Below are 19,195 nucleotides of genomic sequence, written 5' to 3' on the forward strand. Positions count from 1 at the left end.
AATGCTCCTTTGGCGATCCAGTCCGGGAAGCGGCGGCCGTAGGAGGGGACGAGGAAGGAGGCAGGCGCGGGGCTGCAGGGACCGGCCGGTCATCTGATCCCAGCCACAGCCGCGTCCGGCAGGGGACGAGGAAGGAAGGGCAGGCAAGGCAACCTCCACCACCACCACCCACCACCCTTGGGAGACCCGCCTAAGCCTGCCTGGCAGCTGATTCAGCGTTGAGCTCCCGTCGCAATGCCTCCCGCAGGCCTCCTTGCACCCGGCTCTTCTCTTCGCCTCCTTCATTGATTCCTGCAGCGGCGTTTTTTCCCGTTCTCCCTCCCTTCGACCTCCACACCCCCCCCCGCTTCTCTCTTGGTTTCTTTTCTTGGGGTCGAAAAAAAAAAAAGAGAAGGTAGTTGGGGAAACTTTGCGATTCTTCTTCCTCTTGGCCAAACCCTTTTTAGGGAAACTCCCATCCTGCTTCTATCCGACCTCGATTGGGTCTTCTGATCCACCCCACCCACCCACCCGGTTTCTCCTTTAAAAAAAAAAAAAAAAACCGATCGGATCATCCTCTCCACCATGGCAAAGGGTCTTCTTCTGTGATGCTGCAACCGTTTCGATGCTGTATATTTGTTTTCTGGAGCCAAGGGGATCTTTTTTGGAATGAGGATCTAGATCTAATTTTTCACCTCCTTCCTTTTAAACAACCCCATACCTTTCTGTCCTGCTTTCGTTTTTAACAGTCAAAATCATTGTTTTTAAGGGAATCGAATCTTGTTCTTTTTTAAAGGCTGGAATTAAAAGATTGGAGGAAAAAAAAAGAAGAAAAGGAGTTTATTTCTCTCCCTGCCCCTTTTTTTCCTTTTTTTTTTTGTTTTTTGTTTCCAGTTATTTTCTCTACTGCATCGCTTTTTGGATAAGCCAGGGATTTGGAAGAAATCTTCCCCCTTCCCTCCCTATTGGCTCAGAAACGTTTAACCATTTCTATCTGCTTCCCTTCCCACGACCAGCAAAGCCAAGATCTTAGCAAACCGTGATTCCGGTATTAGAGGACAAAACGGCAGAACAATTGTACACCCTACAGTTGTTTGGCAGAAGAAGAAACAGCTTTGAACTCACAAACGACTGTGTTCCTCTGTCATTTGACCCTCCCCCCCCAAGGGAAGGAAAAAACATTTGGAAGAAAAAGAAAAAAAAGTTTTGACATCTTCCCATCTTGGGGCTAAGTTACAAACATTTCCATGTTCTTTATGGTATCTTTTTGGAGGAAAAGACGGTGAATCCTCACAGATTGACTCAGTTCCCGTACTTGGAAATCATTGGCAATCTTTAGACGCTGTTCGGCCTCAGTGAGCTGTGATGGGGCTGTGAAGCCAATCCTGTGGGAAGTTGAGGAAAAGCCCTCCAGGGAGGAATCGAGTGGGAGATACAGAAGTGACAGAAGCTGTCCCAGCACCGTGAATGGCTGCCAAGGATTATGACCACTTGTTTAAATTGCTTATCATTGGAGATTCGGGTAAGAATGTTTGTTTTTTCATTATCATCCCTCTTCAATCTTATCTAGCTCTTTCCTTCTGTGTTTGTTAGATTTTTATCCTGCCTTGATTACTTTATAAGTAACTCAAGGCAGAGAACGTTCCATAATACAAGTAGTCCTTGACTTACAATAGTTCGTTTAATGACGGTTTGAAGTTACAATGGCACTGAAAAAACAGGCATGACTGTTTTTTCATACTTAACGATCGCAGTGGCATCCCTATGGTCACATGATCAAAATTCAGATGCTTGGCAACTGATTCATAGTTATGATGCTTGCGGTGTCCCAGGGTCATGTGATCCCCTTTTGTGACCTTCTGACAAGCAAAATCAATGGGGAAATCAGATTCACTTAACAACCATGTTACTAACATAACAACTGCGTAGATTCACTTAACAACTGTGGCAAGAAAGGTCGTAAGATGGGACAAAACTCATTTAACAAATGTTTCACTTAGCAAAAGGCATTTTGGGTTTAATTATGGTTGTAAGTTGAGGACTACTTGTTCTCTTTTTTTCCTCTTCCCTCCACAACAACAACCTTGTAAGTTGAGTTGAGAGAAAATGATTGGCCCAAAGTCACCTAGTACAAGCTGTCATGCCTAAGGCAGAACTAGAATTCATATTCTCCTGATTTCTAGACCAGCACCTTAACCGCTATACCAAACTGCCTCTTGCTGATTTCCTCCCACCCTTCAAACAGTTATTTCAACTGTTTTGCTGGCTTTTTTGTGACTTTTCAGACTTCCTAACACTTTTCATGCTAGATTTGCCTGTTATTCTTTTGCCATTTTTATTCTGAACACTTAGCCTGGTTCTTTCCAATTTTTCTCCCTTCAAAGACTTTTTATGTCAGTCTTCCATTTTCTTCCTCCAGTCAGTTGTGAGCACTTGGGACGGGCTGAATGCTTCCCTCCCTCCATTTATAATCTCCTTCTTACCTGTCCTTTATTCTCGTTCTTTTGTTCCTCCCCACCATTTCTGCCTCACTTTCATTCCTGCAAATATCTCTGGGTAAAATCAAGATCTGCACAACTCTGAGAAGAAATAATTGGACCAACAACCTCCTTATCTTTATTTCTTATTTCTAGTTCTCTTCTTCTCCCACACTACTTTTCAGGAACTCTAATTCTCTATAGCAGTGTTTCTCAACTTTGGCATCTTTAAGATGTCTGGATGTCCCAGAATTCCCCTCCTTGCATGGAATTCTGGGAGTTGAAGTCCAAACATTTTACCACAATTAAAAACTGCTCTATAGATTCCACTGATGTACAGAAAGATCCACTAAATATGTTAAAGCCTGAATTTTATTTTTGTGACATATTAGTGGTTTTCTTCAGGACTTAATTCAATTTGTAGAATTACCAGCATCCTTTGGGCTGGAGTTTTCTCAACCCTGGAATATTTTCATTTGGCTTTAGTGATGAGGCAACAATCTTGGTAGTTTCCTTCCTATGATTTTTTTTTTTTGTCTTGGAATATCATCTCCAAGTGGATGGCCTCCAGGCATGCTCGATCTACACATCCAGGCTGACTTTAATTCTGGGAGATGTAGTTCAAGCATATCTGAAACTGAGAATGGGTGATTATCATTCCTCAAATAGTTTATAATACTGTTTCCTGCATTTATTGAATATATAGGTCATTTCCTGTGTAGCTATCTTAAAGCAGAGCACAAATATAGAAATAAAATTGCTTCATTAATATTTAAGGGTGACATTGCAATACATTAAAAAACTGAATAGCAAAATAAAAATGTGGGTGGAGAAACAAGGTGGAAAATTAAGATTAAGCAGGATAGATTTTCAATTTTCACCTGATTATAACAGCCCTATCTTATTGGCCATACGTTTTACATCCTGTTATAGTCCTATAGCTCTTTGCCTAAGGGTAAGCTAAATTAACTCAAAGATATTAGCCTTTAATCACATACAGCGGGCATATCCAACCTTTTGCCTTGCCTGGGCCGTCTTAAGTGAAGAAGAATTCTTGTGGGCCACACATAAAATATATAATACACTTAAAAAGATAGCTCAGCAGTTAAAGATGCTGAGCTTGTCAGCTGGAAAGCTTACAGTCTGGGTTCCAGACTGGAGCACTGCGGGACAGGGTGAGCTTCTGTTACTTGCTCCAGCTCCTACCAACCTACCCGTTCGAAAGCATGTACATGCAAGTAGATAAATAGGTACCACTTCGGTGGGAAGGTCACATTGCTCTTTGCACTTTGACATATAGTCCTATTGGCAATATGACCACGGAAGCGTCTTCGGACAATGCTGGCTCACTTGCTTAAAAAATGGAGATAATTACTAGCTGTTCAAGGCTGCATACAGTCTGTGGGCTGCAGGTTGGCTACTCCCGATTGTACAGGATTGCACTGTTACTTTCTTTACGTAGACTTTTCAATTCTGTAAAAATAAAAAGGTGCAAATCAGGCAGATGACTTGGGGCCTTCAGGTATCTTAGAATTTGTCCCTCACCAACCTCAGCCAGTTTGGCCAAATCCAGAGATGGATTTATAATCCAAAACATCTGGAAGGCAGCAGATTGCATATGTTGGGGCAAAATCATTCCATTCAACTCCTTTGGTAAAGTCCCTTCTTTCGTTTTCCAGGCTGCGTTTTGAGCTGTGGCGTTCTTTGGCCATAGCTTAAATAAAAGCTTGGCTTCCTGCTGAAGATGGAGCTGCCAGTACAGAGAACTGGGGATTTTCTGGGGTGCACCTGCTGTGAAATTGGAGATGTTAACATGGAATTCCTCAGTTTAGGATGAATGATTCATACGGATGGCATTGCAGTTTGTAGACACATTGTGGTCTCCCACAACCTGCTGACATAACACAGCTGCTTGGGAAGGCTTGAGAATGAGAATGGGGTGGGAACTTTACCTTCCAGTTGACTCACTACAAAACCAAGAAGCAGAGACTGGTTGGAGCAGACTTGTCCAGTTGGGGCTGAGCTGATTTTCCATGGCTAGTACAGCAGGGGTGGGTTTCAAAACCTATCGCTAATGGTTCGCTCATGGATGCGTGCTCGTGGGCACTCATGACAATTCTGCACATGTGCAGAAGTGTCTGGGTGGATGGACGGCGCCTCCCACCGCCGCTACTACTGGTTCGCCCCATCCGGGGCAAACCGGTAGCAACCCACCGCTATAATACAAGTAGTCCTCAACTTACAACTATTTGTTTAGCGACCATTCAATAGCACTGAAAAAAAATAACTTACGATCAGTCCTTGCACTTACGACATCCCTATGGTCATGTGATCAAAATCCTGGCAAGTGACATATATTTATGACAGTTGCAGCATTCCAGGTTCATGTAATCACCATTTGTGACCCCCCTCAGCTGACAGTGGACAACCAAAATCAATGGAGGAAGCTGGATTTGCTTAACAACTGCAGTGATTCATTTAGTAACTGTGACAAAAAACGTAAAAATGGGTGCAACTCACATAACAATTGCCTTGCTTAAAACAGAAATTCTGGAATCAATTGTGGTTGTAAGTTGAACACTACCTGTAGTACATTTGTCCAGGAACCTTTTCCTCTGAACAGTCCAGTGGTGGGTTGCTCCTGGTTCTGTCCGGTTCTTTAGAACTGGTAGTAAAAATGGTGGGAGGCCTTTTTAACCTTTCTTAATCTCCTGTGACAGAACTGGATTATCTTCCTTAATTATGTTCTTCTTGAAAAGGGTAGAGTGTAACCTCACTTGATCTTGCTTCTCTCTCCAGTCAGAAAGACCAGAGTGATGAAGATTTCAGCTCCTCACTTTCCCTTAGGCCCTTTGCAAGTGAGGTGGCTTATCTTCTTTCTTTAGGACTGGGAAAGTTTTAATGGCTTCTTCTGTTTGCTTTCTACTCTTGATAAAGCTAATTTTGAGATGGATAAAAGTAAGACTAGTAGACACAGCAATCTTGGTATGTGGTCATGTGTGTTTCAGTATATCCAAGAATTAGGGTTTGCTCCAATCTGGCAATCATTTCAATCAATTTTTTTGCAACTACTAAGATTGTTGGCTGAGCAGGGACAAAAATAGCCAGGGAAATGATTGAAGGTTAGGAAACGGGTCCCTTGGCAATCAGCTGGCATGCAGATATACCACCAGCTTATCAGGTACTTAGGAGCCGAGGGCTTTGCAGCAGAAGGAAACAACAACCAATGATTTAATAACCGGCCATCAACAACTAAAAAGCCACACACAACCAGGCACCATATAAATATTACACACAGAATAGCCCAAAGCATACATTCTGCTGGAGAAAGATTCCCTGAGGATGGACTCCAGAACAAATTTGAAAACTTGGTCCCGGTGACCGACCCAGATTGGATCTTGCAACATTATCTTGGAACAAATATATTTGCCTTCATCTGTGAAGAAATTGTTTCAGGATACAGAAGTGGAAATGAAGTCTCTGTCAGTAGATACTGGTCACAGAAGAGAAAAAGGTTGATGAAATGTTTGATGGTTAGATTGGCATGGTAAAAAGCTGGTGCAAAAGGCTGTTGATCTCTGGCAATCATATTTCAATAGAGGAGGATCCCAGGTGTGTCCTGGGATCTGTTTGGATCAGGTTACTCCAAGGTTTCTCCGATTTACAGGGGATTTTAGGATTTAAATGCCTGTCATTTATGTGGTCATGGTCCTTATTACAAATAGGCACACTAAATCAGAGGGACTGGCTAAGTTGTAGACAGAGAAGTATTTGGGGACAGAGACAGGTTAACCTTATTAAAATGTATTCATTGGCAGATGGGGCAGGGGGTCTTCTATTCATGTGACTATTCACATAATCAAATCATTATGAGAAGAATGTAAATTGGGTCATTGGCATCAGTTTTCATTGTTTGCATAATTATGTCATTGTGCTAATCAGTGTGGAAAATTGGTCCGGTGCATGGGAAGGCCGTTGAAAGAGTCTGAAAGAGGGAAGATATTTTAGAATATTAAATGTGGGCTGTATGGGTCTTAGATGGTTCTATTTATTCAAGCGGGACTGGATTGAAATTTTATTGGGGTATTTATGTTTTAAGATTTTAAATGGTTTTAAAATTTCGGCCACATTATAATATTTCTTTTTAACCTCTTTTTAATGTTTATATATTGAATTTTTACTTGGCTGTACACCGCCCTGAGTCCTTCGGGAGAAGGGCGGTATAAAAATCGAAATAAATAAATAAATAAATAAATACAGCTTGCTTGAAAACAAATCAGTTTTGGTGACCATGATATAAAAAAGATGTTGACACTCTAGAAAGAGTGCAGAGAAGAGCAACAAAGATGATTAGGGGATTGATGGCTAAAACATGAAGAACGGTTGCAGGAATTGGGTACATCTAGTTTAATGAAAAGAAGGACTAGGGGAGACATAATGGCAGTGTTCCAATATCTAAGGAGCTGCCATAAAGAAGAGGGAGTGAAGCTATTCTCCAAAGCACCTGAAGGCAGGACAAGAAACAATGGAAACTAACTGAGAGAGCCAATCTAAAAATAAAGAGAAATTTTCTGACAGAACAATTAACCAGTGGAACAGCTTGCCTCTGGAAATTTTGGGTGCATAACTGAGCAGGAGGTTGGACTAAAAGTCTTCCAAGCTCTCTTCCCACTCTGTTGTTCTGTTGATTCGAAGTTTGATTGTTCAATTTAGAGAAAAATCTGAAGTGGGGTGCTAGCAAGGTTTGATTTGTATGCATCAACCTTGGAAAAATTATTTGGGTAAAATCGTGGGAGAAAGGCTTGCCAAATCTGTTGTTGAAAAATATGAGTGGGACTGTTCCTATTCTGAAAACAATCACTGCATTCAAAATATCATGATAAGTAGATCAGCTGAATAACATCTAGACCTGAATAGCATCTAGTAGTGATAATGCAAAACTCTTCCCTCAGGAAACCAAAATAAAATGCACAATTATAAGATGGGAAATAGAGGATCGATAAGGGGATTTGTGGAAAAGATCCCAAAAAAGTTGTTGACTGCAAACTGCATATGAGTTAGCAGAGAGATTAGACTGCAAAAAAAAATAAAAATGTAGCTATAAAGTTTTGCATTGGTCATTACTACTAGGTGTTGTTTAACTCTGGATGTTATTCAGCTTATCTATTTATCAAGATATTTTGAATGCAGTGATAGAAGTATCATCCCTAAATCAATGTATTAGACTTAGAAGACTTGGAATAACTTTATTGTCATTGAATGTACACTAATCAGCATACATTAAAATGAAATTTCATTGCATACAGCTCTCAAAGGGTCTCCAATATACACTACATGTATTCTTCACTGATTACATCAATTTCAGTGTTATGTTCTTTTCTGGGCCCCATATTATAAAGATTCAGAGAAATTAGAGCAGATACAGGAAAGGTTATGGGTAGTCCTTAACTTAATGACTGTAATTGGGACTGGAATTTTGCTTGTAACTCCTGAAGCTCCATGTAACTGAACCCAATTTTACAGCGTTTTTTATGGCAGTTGTTAAGTGAATCATTTTGGACATAAGTCTGAATCCATTCTCTTAAATTGCTTTTTTTTTTTGCCAGAAATCAGAATAAACCAGCAAAAAAATGTCACAAATCATGGTCATCTTCAGAGCATCAAAGATGATAAATGGTCTGGAGACTAAAATGTATGAGGAATTGTTAATGGAACTAGGTATGTCTGGTCTAGGGGTCTGCAAACCTGGCTCTTTTAAGACTTGTGGACTTCAACTCCCAGAGTTCTTCAACCAGCTTTGCTGAGGAACTCTGGGAATTGAAGTCCATAAGTCTTAAAAGAGCCAAGCTTCAGACCCCTGGTGTAGTCTAATGAAGACCCCTGGTATAGTCTAATGAAGAGTAGGACTGGAGATGACATGAAAACTGTCTTCCAGTAGTTGAGGGGATGTCATAGAGAGGAGGATGTCAACTTATTCTCCAATGCACCTGAAGGCAGGACAAGAAGTAACAGATGGAGGATCCAACATGGAACTAAAGAGAAATTTCCTGACAGTAAGAACAATTAATCAGTGGAACAGCGTGCCTGTTATGGGTGCAACAGTTATGGGTGCGTCATTGCTGGAGGTTTTCAAGAAGAGATTGGACAGCCATGTGTCCAGAATGGTACAATGGTACAGGAAAGGTCTTCTGCTCCAGCAGGGCATTGAGACCTTCAGGGTCCCTTCCAATTCTATGATTCTAAGATCTGGATTGGCTAGACAGAACAGACAGCACTGAAAAATGTGATTTATGACAGTTTTTCATACTTTTGCAACCTTCTGACAAGCAAAGTCAATGGGGAAGCCAGATACACTTAACAACTGGGTTACTAGCTAACTGCAATGATTCACTTAACAACTGTGTCAAGAAAGGTTGTAAAAATCACTTGTTCTGTCTTGCTTAGCAACAGAAATTTGGGGCTCAATTGTGATCGTATGTGGAGGACTACCTGTACCAAATTTTCAGAAATATTTTTATCCCTCATAGCGGAAAGATACTTGTAGAAACCTTGTTAATCAATGTCTTCATCCATTGTGTTGGCCAGCCGGTTATAACAGCCTTTTCATCCTCTTTTCGCTTCACACGAATGAACTTCAACTCCCAGAATCCACCAGTGAGCGACACCATTGCTTGAGATAGGACTTTGCTGCCTGGGGAATTCTGATAGTTGAAGTCCACCCATCTTAAAGTGGTTGAGATTGAGAAACGTTGAAGTTGAAAACTCTCTTAGGACATCTCCTTTCATCCCCGGTGAAGCGAGCTCACGTTCCATGAAAAACAATCCAGTGATTGCATTCATAAATAAGAAGCAGGAATACCAGGTATAATAAACTCTAGATAACCTAATTACTTCCATTTTCTTTTTTCTAGTAGGTACTATGTCATAATAGTGCCAAAGAGGAGAATTTTGTACAACACCTTCACACGGCTTTGTGGATAAGAGTGCTCAAACAAACTATGAAGCTAATTGAAATTAAGTCTTATTTTTTATTGATTTCCTTGTGTGTATTTAACCCTGAATTCTAGTTTTGAGGATTCTGTGAAAGGTTTTCTGTGTCTGGCTATGTCATATACTGTGAAAATAGAGAAGTTGCACGTATATGATGCATACAGCTAATTTACACTGTGGGATACAGACTCCACAGATTCCTTTCCTGTTATGTGCTGATGAAGGCTAGAAGAGGGTCATACAGCGGCAAGCTGTTTTTCTCTACTTCTTGTTTCCCAGCTATTCCATCACCAAGTCTCTTTGAAAATCAACATGGAGATAACAGAGATGGGGGTAGATGGAGAACAGCTGCCGTGATCCCTTTTCATTTTAACTGGAGAGTGAAAGTTTCTGAAAGTGAAATTATCCCAGTGTTGCAGAGTGAAGTGTTGGGTCAACTTTCCAGCCAGGCAGCTTTGCCCGTCTTCTAGAAACTCCATTCCTTGCCTATTTTCTTAATTTGTTTTCTTGTATGCCTCTAGCAAATTCTTTGCATTCCATGGCCTTTCAGATTACTCCATCTTCATTAGACATTTGGGAGAGTTGCTCCTTCACCTCTTTTCTTCTCTTAGAAGTTTGTTCTTCTGCAAATATTTGGTTTCCCCTGAGTCTGCTTGATATTTCTCTCTTGTGGTTCAGTAGCCATATTTTGGCCTCCTTCCTGGTGGTATTCCTGCTAATTTCAGTGCTAGGAGAATTAGATTTCAAATACAGTCTTCATCACTTTGAGTAGCTCAACATATTCTAGCACAGAATTCCCAGATTCTGGGAGTTGAAGTCCACCAGGCTTAAAGTTGCCAAGGTTGGAGACCCCTGTTGTAGCAGATTCCGCTCCAGTTTTTTTCTCTTTTGTCCGTGGCTGAAACCTAGAACTTGTGCCCTCTGCATACTTTACAACATAACTACATGCTAACTACATTGTGTGAAAAGCCCAAGCCATCTTACGACAGAATAATTAAAAAGAACAGCCACGCTCAGATACGGAGAGTGTCTTCAAAAGCTGGCAGTTTTTTAATGAAAAAGGACAATGTGCAGTCCCTGAAAAGAATTCATGTGTAATAAATAGCCAGGGTCTGCATAGTTCAGTGAATATGTGATTCACACAATGCCTGTTATAATATGTTGAGTTTGGTTTGATTTAGCGTGCTTCATGAAATCAATCAATTATGATCTGTAAACTGATTTTTGCATTAGTGCAAGGGTATGCAACCTTGGCAACTTTTTAAGACTTGTGGACTTCATGGCTGGCTGGGGAAGTCTGGGAATTGAAGTCCACAAGTCTTAAAGTTACCAAGGTTGGATACCTCCCTGCCTTAGTTTGTGGGGTGCACTCAGACAATTCTAGTTTGTCGACAAACCAATAACAACAGCATACTACGGTATATATAGCAGAACTGTGCTAAAATGGCAGTTCAGTTGAACGTCACATTGAATGACGTGGATACCTAAGAGGCCCCTACAGGGACCATAGGAAATCAGCTGGCATGCAAAGGGGCCTAGCTGATTTGTGAAATCTGGGAAGAAAAACAGATTTCCATCACTGTGTATATATGTGTGGGAGAGGGAGGGAGGGAGAGAGAGAGAGAGGACCTAGCATACCGCCAAGATCAGCCAAGAAAGCTTGTGCTGCGGAACTCAGTCTTGGCTTATCTCCCACTGCAGCTTAGAGACTGGAGATGCAGTTGTGTACTCTCAACCTTCACAGGAAGACGGGGTCTGATCAGGAAGCTATGAGGAAGGAAAGGAAGGAGAAGAGTTGGAGAAGTTAGGAGAAGTTGATTTCCAGGGTTATGTCAACAAGTGACCTCAGAAGTTGCCGGAGAGAATTTCTGTCCCGTGACATCTATGGTCCCACCCTTGTAGGTGGCTTGATTACTTTAAGGCAGGGTATCGAGGTGTGCCTTCCATTTGATTCCTACTCATAACCTTTCAACTTCCTATTTAGAAGCAAAATTTTGTGACTACTCAGCATTCCGCTGATCCAATTATTATTTATCTGGTGTTCTCACCACCGCCTAAGAGTTCACATTCACATCCTGAAAGATAATCCACAATAATAATCTCCAATGTCCCCCTCCCCCCAATGCTGTGCAAGCTTCTCTTGCAGGTCTGTGGTTTTATCTTTTACTTTCTTCTCCATGTAGTAGGACACAATAGGTTGAGACAGGAGTGGCTCTTTTTGAATAAATACTCTAAGGTTGTTTGCTTTGGGCGGGAAGCTTCTCAGCAGCTTTGTTGAGGGCCATCTGTTGCATCAGAAGCAGTTAAGAAATGAAGGGGAGGATTAAAGTCTCATTTTTGAGGTTGTGTGATTTGTTCCCTTTTGTTTCCTGTCCAGGGGTTGGCAAAAGTAGCCTTCTGCTCCGTTTTGCAGATAACACCTTCTCAGGTAAGGAACTGCCTCCTGCGATGATGATCATTGGATGGGTTGGGAGTCCTGATTCTTCCCATGCATCAAAAATGCTGCAATTTCAATCCAGGCCAAATATCTTTGGATAAGATGGATTGTTAGCTTTAACATCTCATTTTCAAAAGCAGTTGCAAAATTTTAAAACAAAACAAAACAAAATGGAGCGTGTGAGTTTCCCAGAGATTTTTCTCAAGTCTGTTCAGAGGAATGTGGAATCTCGCTCCCTTCTTTGTGGCACTTTAATTGGTCATCATAATGGTATTGCCCAATTGCGGATTGTGGATTTAATTTACCCAGCGTTCTTTTATTCAGTTTTGTTGTAAAAGAAATAAATGGTCCTATCTGCTCTAATTAAATGTGTTTGTGTGCTGATTGTGATTCCCTGCTAGCAATACTGTAATTGAATCCTTGCTGGTATGTTTTTGCAAAGTATTGCAACATGAATTCTTTTCAAAATAAATTCTTTTTCTTTTGTCCCTCCCTCCTGCCTTGATTGAGTTATTTCTTTCCATTTTATTTGGCTTGTTTTCAGTGTACAAAGTCAGATCATAATTTGCTGGTTGGCCAAAGTTTTGATTAAATGAACCAGGAAAAAGATCTGCCAAAAACGCAGGATGTATTGATTCTCATAGCATTTATTTTGAGCAAAGTTGCTTTATTTTTCCTGTTACAAATAGGTTGTGCCTGTAACTGATACTATGCCAGGTGCGTTATAAATAAAGCCCCCCTCATCTCCGATCTTATACAGGAGGGGGGTGCGGACCTGATTGGCATTTCGGAGACCTGGTTGGGCATGGAAGAGGGGGTTCCCCTGGTAGAGATGTGCCCACCGGGTTTCTGTGCATTCCATCAGGCGAGGGCCCAGGGTAGGGGTGGGGGAGTGGCGGTTATTATCAACGAGAGTCTTGAGCCGAGGGAGATCACTTTGCCACAGATAACCGGATGTGAGTCCCTCCTTGTGAAGTGGGGCCGTGGGGTTCAGGTGGGTTTACTGATCACGTACCTGGCTCCTTGCTGTGTGACAGAAACCCTGTCTGAGCTGTTGGAGGTGGTCGCCGGGACGGCAGTAGAGACCCCCAGGCTTATGGTCATGGGGGATTTCAATCTGCCGTCGGTGGGGATAGCATCCACATCAGCTCGGGAGTTCATGGCTTCCATGACAGCCTTGAACCTGACCCAGTTAGTGAACAACCCCACTCACATCGGGGGAAACACTCTGGATTTGATTTTTGTCTCTGGACAGTGGTTGAATGATCTGGAATTAGGAGAGTTAGTTATCAGACCTCTGTCATGGTCAGATCATTCGCTCCTTCAGCTGGACTTTCGAACCGCCGACCCCCGCTGCAGGGAGACGGAACCGACTCGCTGGTTCCGTCCCAGGCGCCTGATGGACCCTGGAAGGTTCCAGATGGAGCTTGGGCCATTCCCTGAGGATTTAGCCCACGACTCGGCTGGAGCTCTGGTCGCCGCCTGGGATCTGGCGGCGGCTGGTGCTCTAGATCGAGTCGTGCCTTTGCGGCCTCTTACCCGGTGCCGATCTCGTTTAGCCCCTTGGTACTCCGAGGGGCTGAGGGAGATGAAGCGCCGGAAAAGATACCTAGAGAGTATCTGGTGGGCCAGCCGCTCCGTATCTGACCGGACACTAGTTAGGTCTCAAATTCGGACCTATCTAGTGGCGATGAGGCTGGCAAAATGGGAGTATTTTTCCAACCTCATTGCATCAGCAGATAACCGCCCAGCCGCCCTGTTTAGGGTGACCCGCTCGCTCCTCCATCAGGGAGCGGTAGAGGATCCCTTAAAGGGTCAAGCTGAGGAATTTGGACAATATCTGTTGGATAAAATCGCTCAGATTTGGGAAGGGTTGGACACAGATTGGGTAGATCCGGGCGGGGTGGGGGAGGCAGGTCTTGATGTTACTATCTGGGCTGAGTTTGATTCTGTGGCTCCTGAGGACATGGACAGGTTAATGGGGGGATTGAATGCGACCACATGTTTATTGGACCCGTGTCCCTCCTGGTTGGTGCTGGCCACCCGGGAGGTGACACGAGGCTGGCTCCAGAAAATTGTGAACGCTTCTTTGATGGAGGGTGTTTTCCCTACTGCCTTGAAAGAGGCAGTGGTGAGGCCCCTCCTCAAGAAGCCTTCCCTGGACCCAGCTATTTTAGCAATTATCGTCCTGTCTCCAACCTTTGCTTTGTGGCAAAGGTTGTCGAGAGTGTGGTTGCACGACAGTTGCCCCAGTACCTGGATGAAACTGTCTATCTTGATCCATTCCAGTCTGGTTTCCGGCCTGATTACAGCACGGAAACAGCCTTGGTCGCATTGGTTGATGATCTCTGGAGGGCTCGGGACAGAGGTTGTTCCTCTGTCCTGGTCCTATTAGATCTCTCAGCGGCTTTTGATACCATCGACCATGGTATCCTGCTGCGCCGACTCGGGGGACTTGGAGGGGGGGGGCACTGTTCATCGGTGGTTCTCCTCCTACCTCTCCGACCGGTCGCAGACGGTGTTGACAGGAGGGCAGAGATCGGCCCCGAGGCGCCTCTTATGTGAGGTGCCGCAAGGGTCGGTTCTCTCGCCTCTTCTGTTCAACATCTATATGAAGCCGCTGGGTGAGATCATCCGTGGTCTTGGGGTGAGTTGTCATCTATACGCTGATGATACTCAGCTCTATATTTCCACCCCTAACCATCCCAGTGAGGATGTTGAAGTGATGTCCCAGTGCCTGGAGGCCATATGGGTCTGGATGGGGAGGAACAGACTCAGACTCAATCCCAACAAGACCGAGTGGCTGTGGATGCCGGCGGCCTGGTACAGTCAGCTAATTCCATCATTGACCATTGGGGGCGAGCTATTGGCCCCCACGGAAAGGGCTCGCAATCTGGGCGTCCTCCTGGATGGCTCCCGTGTAACACCCCTCCTGCGCAGTCTGCACTGGCTCTCGGTGGTCTTCTGGGTTCACTTCAAAGTACTTGTTATCACCTTTAAAGCGCTCCATGGCTTAGGGCCGGGATATTTACGGGACCGCCTACTGCCACCAGTAGCCTCTCACCGACCAGTGCGCTCTCACAGAGAGGGCCTCCTCCGGATACCGTCAGCTAAACAATGTCGGCTGGCGACCTCCAGGGGGAGGGCCTTCTCTGTGGGGGCTCCTACCCTCTGGAACGAGCTCCCTCTGGGATTTCGTCAACTCCCCGACCTCAGGACCTTCCGCTGTGAGCTGAAGACGTTGTTGTTTCGAAGAGCAGGACTAGCGTGAACATAGTTTTAAATTGGGGTTTTAAATCAGGGGTTTTAAACGGGGTTTTAAATTTGTATTTAAAAGTTTTAGGCCATCAATTGAATAAGTTTTCTATTCTTTTTTTAGCTGTTTTATATGTATTATATGTTTTCTGTTGTTTTTTATTGGCTGTGAACCGCCCTGAGTCCTTCGGGAGAAGGGCGGTATACAAATATAATAAATAAACAAACAAACAAATAAACAAACAAACAAACAAACAAACAAATAAATAAATAAATAAATAAATACTAGAATCCTACAAATTCTAAGAATATTACATCCCTTTTTCCCCATTGATTTATTCAGTGGCTCCTTGAGTTACAACCATTCATTTACTGACCATTCCACTGAAAAAATTAATTTACAACTGGTCCTCATGCTTACAACTGTCTCCACATCCTAATGGTCAAATGATCAAAATTCAGGTACTTGTCAATCAGTGATGTTTATTTACAACATTTGCAGCATCCCGTGGTCATGTGAACACTCAGCTGTTTTCCAACAAGCAAAGTCAATGGGGGGGAAGATGGATTTGTCTAATGACTGTTTGATTCATTTAATAACTGCACTGATTCACTTAACCATGACAAAAAAGATGATAAAAACCAGCTGCCACTCTCTTAACAATCACCTTGCTTAGCAACAGAAATTCAGATCCCAATTGTGGTCATAAGTCGAGGACCACCTGTCTAATCTTTCAAGTGCCACAATGAAATTTCTGACCCTTAACAATCCCTGTTATTGTTTTTTTTCTTAATAACAACAATATTGGATCACACTTCCCTTTTGCACTAAGGCATCATAACATTTAGATTTAGTATTTCTCAGTTTGCGCAGTAAAAAAGCATTTTTATACCGTTTTTGGGTTCCTTTAATTTTTTCTTCTTTCTTCCATGTTTCTCCAGGTAGCTATATCACAACAATTGGGGTAGATTTCAAAATCCGGACACTAGTAATCAATGGAGAAAGAGTGAAGCTGCAAATCTGGGATACGGCTGGACAGGAACGGTTCAGAACTATTACTTCCACGTAAGTCTAGGACACAAGCTGAATGGAGTGCAGGGGCCTGAATACCGAAGAGTGGGGATAAATTGATGAAAGGCCTTTGAAAGGGCCAGGGAGAGAGCTTGGGTATTAACTAGCTAGTCAGCAGTACGCAATCTTTTCACATTTACAATTTTGCAGGATAAAATAAATACAGTTAGTCCTCAACTTACAACCATAGTTGAGCCCAAAATTTATGTTCTAAGTGACAAATTTGTTAAGTGAGTTTTGCCCCATTTTACAACTTTTCTTGTCAGAGTTGTTAAGTGAATCACAGCAGTTATTAAATTAGTAACATGGTTATTAAGTTAATCTGGCTTCCCCATTAACTTTGCTTGTCAGAAGGTCTCAAAAGGTGATCACATGACCCTGGGACTTTGCAATGTCATAAATATGTCAGTTGTCAGGTGTCCAAATTTTGATCATGTGACGATGGGGATGCTGCAACGGTCATAAGTCACTTTTTCTAGTGCTGTTGTAATTTAGAATGATCACTAAATGAAGTGTTGTAAGTTGAGGACTACTTATACTTGGACAATGTTGTGGGATTCTAGCCATTTTTTAAAAAAAAATATTACGGTATTTTAATGTTGAGGGATGTCTTCCCTCTTGAGGTTTTATGGAGGGCTAATCACTAACCTAAATTTAAGTATTGGTGGGGCTACAGAATCACTTTAAAACCTATTGCTGAAGGGAAGAAAAAGAGGGAATTATCACATTTCCTCTGTTCAAAACAAATCATTTCATTTTCTTTGGCTGCAGGTATTATCGCAATACTCATGGTGTCATCATTGTTTATGATGTGACAAACGCCGAGTCCTTTGTTAATGTCAAACGTTGGCTGCATGAGATTGGGCAAAACTGTGACAATGTGTGCAAGATTTTGGGTGAGTGCTTTTGTTACCAACCTGTCTTCCCCTCATCTTTCAGTTCAGTGGCCATTGGTGAAGGTTGTGAGTCTTTGTGATCTATCTCTTTCTATCACATTACCTTGGAACTTGATCAGAGTAATAGAAATACAAGGTTTTTTTTCAGTAGTTCTTATTCATACCGGAAAAAGCGAAAGTGTATATTTCATGGTGTCCTGCTTGTTTCTTGGGGAGTGAGATAATTTTCTTATTACAGGAATATCCAGCCAAGAAAAGTATATTCAGATGCATTGAAGTATCAAGCCTATTCATATGTTTACAATTGCTTAATTCTTCTTGGTTGCTCTAGAAACAAACGAAACTCCAGAGATATCTCATTGAAGGTCGGCTAGGGAAACCTGATACGAGTCTTTATTTATTTATTGCAATAGTAGCACTGAATGTGAGGAAATTACTTGAGTTGCCAGGGTTGCATCTAGGAACAGGGCAGGTGCTATTGTGCTTCCATCCTCCTTGCATTTCAGATTATGAAGTGCTCATTTGGGCCATTTGAACAAGATTTTGGTTGGGGAAAGTATGGCTACCATGCTTAGTACATTCTTCAACGGGAAATGTTCCAGCTACTTATGTTGGAACTACAACTCCCACAGTCCTCAACAAACATGTTAGTTAGGGCTTCTGTAGGCTCTGTGTATTGTTTGAAGTGATAGGAAGAATAATATACCGAGATACTTTGCAGGGTGATATCGTAGTGGGTATTTGAGGATTGAAGATAAGCTGCTAGATCTAGAGATCCACTAGCTAATGCTTGACTGAAGCTAATCAACTGAACATTTGTCACATGCCTTTCACTTTGATATGAGCGATGGCTTATGACAAAAAAGCATTGTGGCTTTCTGACTACGGGACAATTCTTTCTTTATCTAACCTGACACACTGCCAACTATGAAAATCTCTCAGCGGGTTTATAAAAGGGTAAAATAAAAATTCAGCTGAGACATTGACATAGAACTAAACACAATGATTGGGATTCCTAAAGAAGAAAAATGATAGGAATTCATTGTATTTTTATCTCCCATTCCCTAAAAACAAAAATGAATATATTGCTTATAGAAAATCGATCTAAGCAAAATTAAAGCTAGGGTTTTTTTTTAATCACATCGAGCCGCTTGGCTTTATCCAAGAGATGAAGAACTAATTGGTCATCTGTTGTGGATTAGAAAGCCAAGTAAATATGGAACTTTGGCTTTGCCTGCTGCAAAATGAGAGACCTTAGCTGGGATTAATTCTTGCTTTGTTTGCTGTATTGTTCTCTGGTGAGCCAAACCAAAACTCATTCATAGATCATTTGACCAAACCATGAATGGCTTGTTACCACAGCCATTCTAGTGAGTGAGAAGGCAGATTTCTTAATGAGTCACTCTTCCATCTTAAGCGATTAGTTCACAGAATTATCCTCTTTAGAGCCTTTTCTCCAAAGTGTAAGACAGAGAATGTACTGTTTGACATTATCTGCTTACCTGTGCCTTTTAAAATGGGAGACATCAACATTGGGGCATTTATTTGGACAACATATGCTGTGCCACTGAACTGTGTCTTTGTGATGAAATCCTTTTACACACATACAAAAAAAATCCCACTGCAGAAGTCATTAAAAGGAGCCAGGTTGAGCTGCTCAAGATTAGGGGGAGGACTATAGCCTCAAGACTGTCTAATTGGTCTTAAGATGTGTTAGGTTCAAAATGAAAACACTATGCCCCAATTATCTGCTACTTGTGCAGAATGTATCATATAATATATTAAAGGATTTGGATTTTATTTTTTTTGCTCTAATTTTCCTCTTCTCCGATTGCCTCAAACCAGTGGGTAATAAATGTGAGGACCTGTCACGGAAGCAAGTAGAAACTGCTGATGCCCGGCGGTTCAGTGAGCAAATGGGAGTGCGGCTTTTTGAGACCAGCGCTAAGGAGAACCTCAACGTTGAAGAGGTATTGGAAGAGGTGGTTAGGAAGGCAAAGATGGGAAGGGAAACAGTGCTTCAAGAGGGGATGGATGGATGGGGCTTTGGGCTGGAGGGAAAAAGAACCTGGTAAGAAGGTTGTTCAGT

The 19,195-nt window shown here is 42.3% G+C and overlaps 1 protein-coding gene across 1 annotated transcript in view; it reads left to right on the top strand.

Annotated features, from left to right (window-relative positions):
* Positions 1-19,195, top strand: part of LOC131196938 (ras-related protein Rab-35-like) — a 20,561-nt gene continuing 1,366 nt past the window's right edge. Inside the window, exons 1-5 of the mRNA XM_058180440.1 lie at positions 1-1,501; positions 11,824-11,874; positions 16,081-16,204; positions 16,982-17,106; positions 18,952-19,076. Of these exons, the coding sequence (XP_058036423.1) occupies positions 1,447-1,501; positions 11,824-11,874; positions 16,081-16,204; positions 16,982-17,106; positions 18,952-19,076 (480 nt within the window). The 5' untranslated portion in view covers positions 1-1,446. The remainder of the gene's footprint in view (positions 1,502-11,823; positions 11,875-16,080; positions 16,205-16,981; positions 17,107-18,951; positions 19,077-19,195) is intronic.

Source organism: Ahaetulla prasina, chromosome 4 (assembly GCF_028640845.1).
Source record: "Ahaetulla prasina isolate Xishuangbanna chromosome 4, ASM2864084v1, whole genome shotgun sequence".
In the NCBI taxonomy this organism is placed as follows: Eukaryota; Metazoa; Chordata; class Lepidosauria; order Squamata; family Colubridae; genus Ahaetulla; species Ahaetulla prasina.